The 13,218-nt window shown below is 35.7% G+C and overlaps 1 protein-coding gene and 1 non-coding gene across 2 annotated transcripts; both read right to left on the bottom strand.

The window, feature by feature from the left end:
- Positions 1 to 354: 354 nt before the first annotated feature.
- LOC146148037 (F-actin-capping protein subunit alpha-1-like) lies at positions 355 to 9,261 on the bottom strand. The gene is made up of 9 exons (XM_083386659.1): positions 9,147 to 9,261; positions 8,525 to 8,588; positions 8,311 to 8,359; positions 7,962 to 8,090; positions 6,426 to 6,561; positions 6,014 to 6,175; positions 5,288 to 5,359; positions 1,902 to 1,964; positions 355 to 1,506 (listed from the first exon to the last, which is right to left on the bottom strand). Exons 1-9 carry the CDS (start codon positions 9,183 to 9,185, stop codon positions 1,369 to 1,371), a joined length of 852 nt encoding a protein of 283 aa, XP_083242785.1. The 5' UTR covers positions 9,186 to 9,261; the 3' UTR covers positions 355 to 1,368.
- Trnaa-ggc (transfer RNA alanine (anticodon GGC)) lies at positions 2,893 to 2,967 on the bottom strand. Its single transcript has one exon. It is a non-coding gene; the product is annotated as a tRNA-Ala (tRNA).
- Positions 9,262 to 13,218: the final 3,957 nt, after the last annotated feature.

Here is a 13,218-nt window from a genome sequence, read left to right as displayed (position 1 = left end):
TGGTTTTCTTAATGTGTGGTGCAAGCCAAAAATGATTGAGAATCACTGATTTAGAATAATATAGGCCTGCTTTTGGTGACGAAAATGGCGTCCTCGGGGACATTGGCACATGTACAGAAAAAAACCCTTGTAATAGTGAAAATTCGAAACATACTTATAGATCAGATATTGCTACGTAACTTTATATATATTCTTTATATGTATTTAAAATTGACTAATTCTGTGATTTACTAAAAGTTTGTTTTGTGTTTTAAAAACATGTTTTTCAAATAACGGTAAGATTTTTCCAATGTCACAGAAACTCTTATAGGAACAAAAGTTAGGTAACAATTGTACATATAAACTCACTAAACGTGACGATCATTCTTATACTTTATTAATGAAGTGTATACGACTCCGTAGGCTTGCGATGTGCGAAAATACGCGGCCCTATACAACAGCAACAAAACAAAATCTGTGGGAATCAATTTAGGAAGACAACGCAAAGTTGTGGGTGACGCTATATATTCGTGAGATTTTTTTATAGCAGAGCGAATAAAGATCCGAATCTCTGTGGAGTGGTATAACTGGAAGTAGTAGCGCCTAAAAATGTTAAGCAAGGTGCACCAGCAATTAACACCGGGAAAGCGGGAAGCTAGCAAATCTTTTTTGTCGTGAGAAATTGAAAACTGATTTACACCACAATATTTTTAAACAGCAGCAGAAAATTGCGCGACCAAGTGGTGAAATAGTTATTTGAAAACCAGATAAATAAAAATAAATCAATCTCAAAAAGCGATCGAACTTTCCAAAAGACAGTGTTTCAAACAAGGGGATCTTCTAAACTTCTGGTTAAAACTGGACACGGAAAATTTATTTTGATCACTATGTAATCAAGGATATCGTCAAAATGGGCAGCAAATTATCTTCTTGATTACATGGGGATTCAATGAAAGAAAATAGCGATCAATAAAGTGAAGCCCAGTGAAGCCTGGCTTACAAGTCAATAACTTCTTAAGCTGCGTGATGACGTGACAATAAATATTAGCCTTTTAAGCGAGTCGAGTTTATCCGAATTAAGCAAGTGCCTAGTCAGCACAGAAAGTGCTTAGTCAGCTTGGACATCTTAGCAACTGATTTGAGCGCAAAATTAGACAAACAACACCTAAATAGTATTTACATTTCGATACACACAAAGTCATACAGTCAATGCAAACGCACAATATTAATAGCATAATTAACTACTGTATAGACAACATCCTGCTTAAAAAGAACAAATCAGGTTTATAGTATGTGTTAAGCGTTTTTCCCTTCGGTATTGAGATATAATGCTTAGCTACTGAAGGGATGATGGGGCCAGGACCACAGTGGAACAAAGGCCAGGGCTCTTCATTTTCCAATTTCCTTGCCAATCTGGTAGTTGAGAATTTTGTTCCAGTCGATTTTGGTGTGTGTGAGGGGCAACTGGCGACGGAGCGCCTTGAACGTGGTAGTCGACATAGATCCGTAATTGGCCGCAATCGCACTCTGCAAACGACACTTTTAATATATTTGTCGAACTTAGGAGGAATTCATAACCCACAGCATGAGCAACTAAACTACGTAAAAACATTGGTAATTTAAAAAAGGTAAATTGATATATTATACGACTGTTTAAATTAAATTAACGGTAATAAAGCGTTGTGCCATTCCCTTGTGAAGGTAGGCTGCCGTTTCATTTTGTTGATTTAAAGTTTACAAAATGTCTTGACAACCTATATTTGGTAAACCGGAGGTTAACAGAGCACTGCTAAACAAGTAAAAAGTTACCTTGTAGTAATTAGTATTTTAAACAGACAGAATTAAAATTTGCAAACATTTCGTCATATATTCAAAAAATCGGTTGTACATATTTTGTATTAATATTTATGTAATTACAGCACCTGATAGTCAGACTCGCATTTGGAGATCAACTTAGCCACATCTTCCGCCAATTGCTTTTCACTCTAAAAGAGTTACCACAGTTTAGATTAGTGGTTCCTAACAATTTTATGAATTTTATGTGGTGGATCCTCTTGCAGCTTTTCAATTATTCGCGGTCCTTTACAACTAAAACAACTTAAAACGGAAAACATCAAATCATAATGCCGATGTAAGATGAATAACAACTAAAATCACGTATTTATTTTGGGTTTATTGGCATAGGTTTACTTCTTCGCCTTAAATTTATTTCCCTTTTTTGGATTTGGCTTCAGGCCTCAAAACGTTCATTTAGGAACCTTAAAAGACTAATTCACGGAACCCAAGTGGTTTGCGAACATCAGTTTGGGAAAAGATGGGTTAGTTAGATCAGTGGTCTTCAACCTTTTTAACAAGCGACCCCAATTTGAATAAAATAAAATTAGAATTTACTTTGCGACCCCATTTTATGTCAGACACGAATAAAAATATTTCAAATAATGCAGAAACAAAGTAACATCAGCGTAAATTATACGCAATTCTAGATAATACTACACCGAAAAGCCATCGCAGACTCGCCGAATCTGTCGATCTATGATGCAAGCAGAGCAAGCCAGAAAAACAACTGGCCTTCAGTGAGGTTCGAACTAACGACCTCCGGTCAAGCCGGGACCGTCGCTCTACCAACTGAGCTATGCAGGCTCAGAGAGGAGCGAGTCGAGAAACAACCATGCGCCAATACTTGCACATTTTGTTAGTACAAGCAACTTCACTCTGGGGGATCATCAACCCGTATCAATCAATGAAAGACACACACAAACATATATGTTTAATAACATCTGTGATCTAGCCCCTCGGAAGTTGCTTTATGACCAACGATTAAGGCTTCCGTATCAATAGTACACCGAAAATCCATCGCAGACTCGCCGAATCTGTCGATCTATGATGCAAGCATAGCAAGCCAGAAAAACAACTGGCCTGCAGTGAGGTTCGAACTCACGACCTCCGGTCAAGCCAGGACCGTCGCTCTACCAACTGAGCTATGCAGGCTCAGAGAGGAGCGAGTCGAGAAACAACCATGCGCCAATACTTGCACATTTAGTTAGTACAAGCAACTTCACTCTGGGGGATCATCAGTCCGTATCAATCAATGAAAGACACACACAAACATATGTGTTTAATAACATCTGTGATCTAGCCCCTCGGAAGTTGCTTTATGACCAACGATTACGGCTTCCGTATCACTAGTACACCGAAAAGCCATCGCAGACTCGCCGAATCTGTCGATATATGATGCAAGCAGAGCAAGCCAGAAAAACAACTGGCCTGCAGCGAGGTTCGAACTCACGACCTCCGGTCAAGCCGGGACCGTCGCTCTACCAACTGAGCTATGCAGGCTCAGAGAGGAGCGAGTCGAGAAACAACCATGAGCCAATACTTGCACATTTTGTTAGTACAAGCAACTTCACTCTGGGGGATCATCAGTCCGTATCAATCAATGAAAGACACACACAAACATATGTGTTTAATAACATCTGTGATCTAGCCCTTTGGAAGTGGCTTTATGACCAACGATTACGGCTTCCGTATCAATAGTACACCGAAAAGCCATCGCAGACTCGCCGAATCTGACGATCTATGATGCAAGCAGAGCAAGCCAGAAAAACAACTGGCCTGCAGTGAGGTTCGAACTCACGAACTCCGGTCAAGCCGGGACCGTCGCTCTTCCAACTGAGCTATGCAGGCTCAGAGAGGAGCGAGTTGGTTGATACGGACTGATGATCCCCCAGAGTGAAGTTGCTTGTACTAACAAAATGTGCAAGTATTGGCGCATGGTTGTTTCTCGACTCGCTCCTCTCTGAGCCGGCATAGCTCAGTTGGTAGAGCGACGGTCCCGGCCTGACCGGAGGTCGTGAGTTCGAACCTCACTGCAGGCCAGTTGTTTTTCTGGCTTGCTCTGCTTGCATCATAGATCGACAGATTCGGCGAGTCCGCGATGGCTTTTGGTGTACTATTGATACGGAAGCCGTAATAGTTGGTCATAAAGCAACTTCCAAGGGGCTAGATCACAGATGTTATTAAACACATATGTTTGTGTGTGTCTTTCATCAATTCTAGATAACTGTGGCTACACATGTGCACAAAAATGATTGCCATTAGGAAGTTTTTGTTAACATATAAATTTGAATTTAACAAACGAACAAACACAAAAATTTCAATTCGTTTTAACAGTAAATTGCATTCAGTGAAATGCTTGTGTCTGTGTACTGTGCGCAGTATCTACTATAGTTTTTGCAAACGCGGCTCCACTTTGCATAGGTATACCGCATGCTATGCTTTACTTCTCAGCGATTGCGATGTTTCTTTTTTAATATTATGCCAGCTTCATAAAGCCATATGGTTGAAAACGGAATGAGTATTTGAATAAAGTAATTAGACGTAGTGGGTACGTTGATAGCATCAAACTGATTTGGCAGCTCTTTAAGAGATAACAAAAATTATTTTATATAGAATAAACAAAAGCTTGCAATCACTCACGGTTATTAGTGTGGCGTTATTCAAGAAAACTAAATACATAAATCGTACTAAAACAGTAGGAATACGTTGAGTTATGGCGACCCCACTTGAAGTCGCGACCCACAGGTTGGAGACCACTACGTTAGAGTGTTAGACGAAGCAATTTTAGCTATAAACGTTTTTCAGTTACCGCAAAGATTGCGACTTATCACAACTTGAATATATGCGGCCCGCCAAATGACTAGATAAATGCAAAACTTGCCCACCACTTCTAACGATACGGTTCAGGCCTTACTATTTGTTTATTGATGTCATTCCTACTATGCAACAATGGTAGTTTCCTTAACTGATTAAATATTACGACCCTTCAAAGACAGTGGAAAATACCAAGCATTAAAAGTCCTTTGTTTTACTTTCCATAGAAACGTCTGGCGTAAATTATTTTACCTATAAAGTAAGGTAGTTAGCTTGACTTGCGTATAAGCTATGCAGGAACCTTAAAAATAACAAATCACAGCACTCTAAACAGTGGAAGCCTACTAACTAGGTTGAACAATCTGTGATGTCAGAGTGACTCATTGCCTATCCGCCTGTGGCCACACCAGAATGAATCGAACAGAAAGTTTTGATTTTGTGTGTCACCAATATTAATGCAAAGCAAACCGGAGAATAAAAAAATATCAATTTGAACAATTTCTTTCGTTATAATATAATGTTTTTTTTATTGTAACCACAAAAGACCACACATATTTGAAATAAAACGGTGCAAAGCATGTATGTATTTAATTAGGGGTTTGGTTTATGGAATGCTAGCAAGTGTTTTGAATTTTTTGGTCATTTACTTAGAACTTACTGAAACTGTGAGGTTGTCTTTGCACTCTTTTTGGCTTACTAGTTGAACATTTCCATCTTCATAGTAATGTACCTAAATCAAAATTAATTAGTGTAAAGCCACAGTTGACCTTATTCAAGTCAAGTTGCACTTTACATTTTATACACATTGTAGTATCTGGCAAAGAAGTGCAGAAAGATATTTTGTCCGCTTATATTTCCACTTAAAAGTTAGTCACGTTATGTACCAGGTAATACTTTTTGATAGGTTAAATATACCTCTAATAATGATCTGAAATCTAAATGTACCATATTTACACCTATTATGGCTAAAAAAAAGTAACACTTTTTTTCCTAATTTTGTTTATGAAATATTTATAAAACAATACACTGTTGATTTATTTTTTATAATGATGTAAGGGGAGGTGACCAAGGCAACTTTTGACAAATGAGTTTATTTAAAAAGATTACACAAAAATTTGTTTTTTGTCTTGTAATTTAGCTTGATGGTAAACAAACAAAACTTGTTAACTTACAACACAAATACAGGCAGGTTCAAACACACTTTGTAAAGCAATGCTGTAGGAAACATCATTCCTAATGTTCTAGTTTAAAATAATTAAACAATTAGTGAAGGTTGTTTCATGAAAATTTCAATTGGAACTTTTTTACATAATGAACTAGTTGGAACAACTAAAACACATATTAAAAAAAAAAACTTTTTGTTCTAGACTGGACTGTATTCTACCTGCACTTTTAGAAGTCCGACAACCTTTGCGTTCCCACCGCTAATGGTAACCTGCCATTCAGAGCGCCATCGTCCATTCCAGTAATTTTCTGGACTGAACTTGTGATCTTCAAGGCAAACAATTAAATGATGAGCACCCTCTGCAGCCGGTTTGCTATAAACCTGTAAAAATCAATCAAGCTCACATTTTTTAGGTTTCGGCGCCTGTAACCTTTGTCAGCCGTTAAAAGATTAGATATCTATGTATGGCAACATTAATATTTTTTTTCTTAAATGTGGTAAAGAAGCGTGATTTCTCGGTATAGGTACATAAACATATTTTTTTGGAATTATTGTCGCACATGTGCATTTTTAGAGTGGTCATTGTCTCACATTTATTTAAAGCTTATAATATTAAATTATTAATACTTACTGAAAAGACACCATGTGGGTAGAAATTCTTAACATATTCTTTTATGCTAGATTCCAAGTCTGAACGCCAGCTTTCATGGCTACTGTCCACATCCTCAGGTGCAACTTCAGACACCTCTTTGGCAGAAATGTTGTACCTTTAAAGATCACATAAAACTATTCATGATCCCAAAATTAAAATCCACCTGTAGTGGATGCTAGCATTCATATAAATATATAAATTGGTGTGAAAAAACAAGAATCAAAAGTCAGAAACCGACACTTAGATCCAATACTCATTGCTACTAGACAGCTTAAGGCCAATCTTCACAGTTTGGCTGAAAACAAACATTTGCAACGAAGCAGTTTTGGTCAATTATATGAATGGTTTGTTTGTTTTAATAAACAAATGTTTTTCATATTAAGTTTTTGTAAAAAAAATGCTTTTAATATTACAAAGAATTAGTTACTAAACTTTGGCACTGAAAGAAGTTATGAGATAAAAATTGGCATGTCAAAATGTTTGAGTTGAAAATGTTACACCCCTGGAGTAAATAAATACAATTGAATGCAACAAATTAAAAACTATAAAAAATTGTTTCTAAATAAATAGCCAATTTTTATTTTTGAGAGAAATAAAAATTATGGAAGTATTACGACCTTCGCAGACCTATTTTGCAACCCACACTACCAACTTTTTTACACAATTGAATTCTCTGAAACAACATATTTACCACCTAACTGATTAGGAAAAAATATTACTAAACTAAAAAATATCCTTCAGCTTTATTTAGATCAGTTTAGTTCTAGACTTCCGAAGTATCTTTGACAAATCTATGTAGACTTACTTTAAATATTGTTGCATCAAAATCGCACAATAATTTTTTTCTTTATAAGAAAAAAAACATCGCAAATGAGGCTTAAGCCTAGTCTGTGCAAAATATTTTTTGGCAAAATTTGGACAAGTCTTGACAAATTTTGAAACAATTTTCCTTGAAATGTGAGTTTATTAGGAATTTAATAGACTTTAATTGATTTATGTGTAAGCCTAATACACTAAAATTGGGAAGTCGCTCATGTTGCGAAAAACTGAAAGTCAGCGAAAACGAAAAAGGTTGGGAACCACTTTTAAAAACAGTGCTGAGTATATTTGAAAGTACTTTTAAGAAAACATATATATCGAGAAGGTAACTTAAATAGTTATAATATGTTTTGATAAATCTTTCTAAATAGATAGCTTTGTTCAATCACCCCCAGAGGCATTTTATAATTTACATTGATGCACTATACATAGTACAGCATATTTTCAGACTATTTAAGTTAACTAACTAAAAGTGCGGATTTAGGTCTTGCATGTTTGCATTTATGACTGTGTTTCATACTGATTCTTTTCATGCAATTACACATATTATGCAGCTGAAGTGTCAATCAGGACAAGCCAGGGCAGGAGCATATTGGGTGATGAGTGGGGGAGTACAAAAATTTCAATCCTGTAGTTTACTACCCAGGCTAAGGTCTTACACATTTTTTTATATTTTTTGAAAAAAGGAAGCAATACCGAAAAGATTTCTTGGTTCTTGGATCATAAAACTTTCCATTATCTAGTTTTCCATGACTAGTAATTAAAACATAATTATCTTCGACTTTGGCTGGAGTGAACTGGTCAATGCGGTATTTAGCAAGTGCTCTGAAAAAAGAAAAACAATTGTACGTTGAAAAAATCATATAAACAAACAATTTAGTTATGTACAATATTGAGAATAGGAATTAAATTCAGTAAAAATTTATTGCATGATTTATTATTTTTATTAAAAATATTACAAATAAACTAATCAATAATAGTTAATCATTAGCAATAAAGTTCTTTAACATAAAATTTACAAACTGAGAGCTAATAAAAAGTATACCTCATCATTCCATCATTGAACGAATCGCAGTCAAGAAGTATGCGAACATCTAAAATTAATATTATAAAATAGTTTAAAAATTTAAACTGTTGTTTTGTATGGTATATTTGAATTTGCAAATATTGCCCCTGCACTAAAGCAAAGTAGTTTATAATTTTTTTTTATAAATACACTTTAAATTTAGTAAAAGCAAAAGCAACTCCTAAATAATTACCTTTCATGATGGTCTCCACCTCGCCTGGGGGAGCATGAGTAATGAAGTCATTGGCTATCCGAGCCTAAAAAATGCTATATTTATAACTTATAACTTAAAAACTTGGTGTTCAGAATTACGAGCAAAATCTCATTAAGATAGTATCATATTTTTCCAGACTGGCTTATAATTAAAAAAAAACAATTCTTTTGTGTTTCATAATGGGCTACAGAGTTGGTTTAAACTAAGCCGAGCCGAATCTGGCCAATAAATTGAACCGGCAGTGCGATTGCGCAATTTAGTCTAGACTAGTCTGGCTGCGACTTTACACCCTGTATTTCACAAATTTACGTAACCAAAATCAGATGGAACAGTAACTCACTTACAGGGGTGTCATATAGTTTATCCACTCACATTACATGTTTAAAAAATAATTCACTATGCTATTCCATTTACAACTTATAGTTTACGCCTTATCAGTTTCGAATTTGATGTTGTACATGCACATTGCACACTACCGCAAAATTACCAGACTTCATAAGTCCTTTCCAACTCTGCAGCTCTGGTTTAATGTTATTTTGGCACTTCTTTTATACTGTTTTATTTCCTTTCATAATTATACAGTAAAAAGGAAATCTTATACCTTTTCTTCTTTTGAAATTTGTTCTTCGTACTCAGCCATTTGCTACCAGTTTTGAAACAAAAGACAAAAATACCTAAAATCGCACAACAATTTAAAGCAAGAACATAAAAACCAAAACGTGGTTAGGCGCTGGTCTAGAATCCTACCACATTTATTTCAACACTAACGAAACGAGTTGAAATTGCAGAAAGGCATAAATATGAAAGGATAAATATAATAATAATAATACTTGATCCACCCAAACCAAACCGTTAACTCTCACCCTAACCGAAATACTGTTAGTAATATAAACTCCCCACGAAAAACTGGTACTATTCTAGACCAGCGCCCATGTTTTTTTACAGCAATGACATTGGCCAATAAATGTAAATTCCAACTCTTTACACAGCTTTACTAAAAAACCGGCGCCAATTAAAATCTTAACTAAAATGGTAATAAAGTGTAAATGCACAATTATACATGCTTCTAAAAAAATACTGTTCGAAAACTATGAATCTCATCCTAAAAAAAAAAAAAAGGATTTTCTGATAAGTGATAACATATCTTTAAGTTACGGATCGTATTGGTTAAAAAATCGTCGGTAAACATAGTTGGGAAAACCAGGAAGCAAGTCGATGAAACGCTTTAATCCTACGCGGCACAGTTAATTAGTCCTCAATTTGTATTATTACAAAAACAAGCAACGCCGTTAAAGCTGCGGAGGAGTGGTTAAGCTTCGGACAAAGCCTTAAATGAACGATTCTCCACTATTTTTGCTATTTTAGAAACGTTTAACTATTAACATTTCATTAAATGCGGCATACCTTCTAGGCCAGGGGTCCTCAAGATTTTCCTAGTTGCGGGTCGAAGCTAAACTCAGGAAAGCTTCGGCAGGGCGTCATAAATTTTAACGGACAATATTTGTTTCAAAAAATATAATTGGCTCCAACAGGCAACATATCAATAGAAGGAAATTACTCTTTTGGTGTAAAAAGAAGCAGATACCTCATGAGTAGGGCGATCATTTTTTGACATAAAAATAGGAAATTTTGACAAATTTTGACCTAAAAATATATTTTTTTAACACAATTTTGACCTATTACAAATACATTGATTTAAACAACATATTGTTGATGAAGTACTGCTGTCTTGGTGTCGTCAACCACACATTTGAGATGTTTTACTGACGATTGGTGGTTCACAAATCTAATATTTTGTTGGGATTATGAAAAAATCTAAAGCTTGTTGACATATTTGGCATATCAAAAATACAAACAACTATAAAAATGGCGAAGAAAAACAAAACACTGGTTATTTTAGAAAAATGTTGTGTAGACAGTTGAAATAGCCTACAACGTAGGTATTAAAAATTGCAGAAAATTAACAAAAACCTAGTTATCGAAATATCATAATTGAAAATGGGATAATTGTAACTAATAAGCGAAAAAATACAGTACTATACTGTTAAATACATTCGTCTAAACCAGAGATACGAGACTATTTAAAGCAAAAACGAATTCGAGCTCAACCTAATGCGATAAACAAGGTTTGGGTTAATTTTGCCAGGTCGCTATACCGTATATTGCTCTAATGAAGATATACACTTCAAACGTTGTTGAATATAACTCAGAACTAATTTATTTAAAAAAAAATTTTACTGAACTTCATGTTAAAAAAAAAATTTCAGTTTTGTAAAAGATTTATTAGCATTTATTAATTGATTTTGATTAAAAAAAAACATTTTGACAAATTTTGACCTAACGTGTAAATTTTGACAAAATTTTGACTTTGTTTGACAAGTCAAAAAATATTCGGCCTACTCATCAGGATCAACAATTAAAACGAATACGTTAGCCAGCTTAGAGACGAAAATAATATAAAAATAAAAACACTATACATTAATAATAAATTTAGACATCGCCAAAGTATGCGAAAGGCTGTGACGCGACGGAGTCATCAGGTGCGCCATTAAGAAACGCGGCGATATTCAGCCATCGATGAAATTCATCCGGCCCGCCGCCTCTTTGACAAACTAGGCACGATTCCCATTTAAATACTTTAACTATTTTAACTACGTAAGTGCGATAAATTTTCGCGCTTCGCGCGAATGATCCTTCTACATTCGGTTTGTTTACGTTTTGACGCTGTCTTTTGAAATGTAGATCAGCGCTTCTTTACCGTTGTGCCGTGGAAGGCTGCCAATTGCGTCGCGGACAAAGGGAAAATGTTTTCAGAAATATTGGACATATATTTTTTAGCATTTTTTTTATTTTTTATTGTCGGCAATGTAGGCTATTGAAAACTTGCAAGAAATGGCTTTATACCAAAATAAAATCACGCTCGCTTCGCTCGCCCGTCGTGCCCGGACTTTAAAAGGTTGACAAACACTCATCTAGATTAACTAATGTTATTTCGTTTCCTCACAGTAGTTTTATTACACTTTTCATTAGTAGTATGGATGACTCGGATTTTAAACCAAACAAATGCATTTTATTCGCGCTTTGCGCCAATACTTTATTTCTGCCTCCTTAAATATAATTAAACACGTTTTTAGGCGCATAAAAGATTCGAGATCCGCCTGATTCACGGTAGTTTTAACATTTTAATAACATAATTCTTAGTTAACATTTTGTGCGGCCCGCAGAGACCTTTCTGAGGTTAGTTTTGGCGCGCGACTACAAAAAGGTTGCCGACCCCTGTTCTAGAATCATTTAATGAACCATCTTTAGTGATAATGCGATTCCCAGTCGAAGATTACGCGGTGACCGGGATGCACTTTTGTGGCGGACATCACGAATGTGTTTCAGTTTCTTAGTATGATGGAACATTTAGTTTCTCCTATGTATGTTTTGGAGCAAAGTCCACAAGGGTAGAGCACAGGTCATCTTTTTTTCGGGTTCGTGCAATATTTTTGAAAATGCTTCGTTGTCGGTTTACAACAAATCAAAAACACAAGCAATAACAAAGAATGCTAAGGAAAAGCAATTATTTAGAGAGAAAATATTTGGTGAAGAGTTAAGTTGAAATATAAGGTAAAATACCTAGCATATACTATCGAAATAGAAAATAATATTTGCAAATTATACCGAAAAAATACACTGCAAATACTGTTAAATACAATTGTCCAAATCAGAGATATATAACTATCTAAAGCTCAAACGAAGTTTGAGCTGAACTGAAAGCGATCAACCCAACCTGGCGATGTAACTTTCTGTCGGCTCGCGTATACCGTAAATTACTTTAATGGAGATATAATCTTCTAAGAAACACATTGCGAACTGAAACCAAATAAGAGTGCACTACATAGAACAGTGGTTTTCAACCTGGGGATCGCGACCCCCGGGTGGGTCGTTTGCCTTTTCTCTGGGGGTCACGAAGACGACAATCAAAAATACAAATCACTATTGCTAGAATGCGAATAACTTTGCTAAAAAATTAACTTGTAATGATAGTGAATGTACAAACAGGAAGCTGTCGGACCCCCCCCCCTTTTTCGTAAGTGACAATAACGTTTTTTGTTCGTTTTTGTCAGCGTTAAAAACTCACCGTCCGAAGCTGCGTGTGTTTTAATGTAATTGGGTCACGCCTCTTAAGCTAATGCGAAACCAAAATCAAACGCAAAACGCCGTTTTTCGTTTCTTGTTTGGTCGAACGTAAACGCAGGATATTTTTTCTCGCGCATTTCGTTATTCGTTCAGGTTGGCTGATTAGCAAGTGTGTGTTCGACAATTAACAACATTAACTCAAGCGGTCTCCACCTTTTTCTCGCTTATAACGTCGAGTTAGGCGGTGCTGATGTTTCTCGCAGTTTGCCATTTCATAAACTTGTCGACTATTTTAACGACGTAAGCGCGAAAAATTTTAGCGCTTCGCGCGAATGACGTTTCAACGTCTGTTTTGTTTACACTTTAATGCTGTCTTTTGAACAGCGCTGCTTTACCGTTGCGCCGTGGACGGCTGCCAAGTGCGTCGCGGACAAATGGAAAACGTATGCAAAAATATTGGACATATTTTTTTATTTTTTAGTTTCGGCAATGTAATAAAACTTGCAATAAATTCAAAAGAAATGCCGTTATACCCAAAAAAAAATCGC

Source organism: Ascidiella aspersa, chromosome 4, assembly GCF_963924565.1.
Source record: "Ascidiella aspersa chromosome 4, kaAscAspe10.2, whole genome shotgun sequence".
Taxonomy (NCBI): Eukaryota; Metazoa; Chordata; class Ascidiacea; order Phlebobranchia; family Ascidiidae; genus Ascidiella; species Ascidiella aspersa.
Note: the sequence above shows the minus strand (reverse complement) of the source record. Positions and strands in the feature narration are given on the sequence as shown.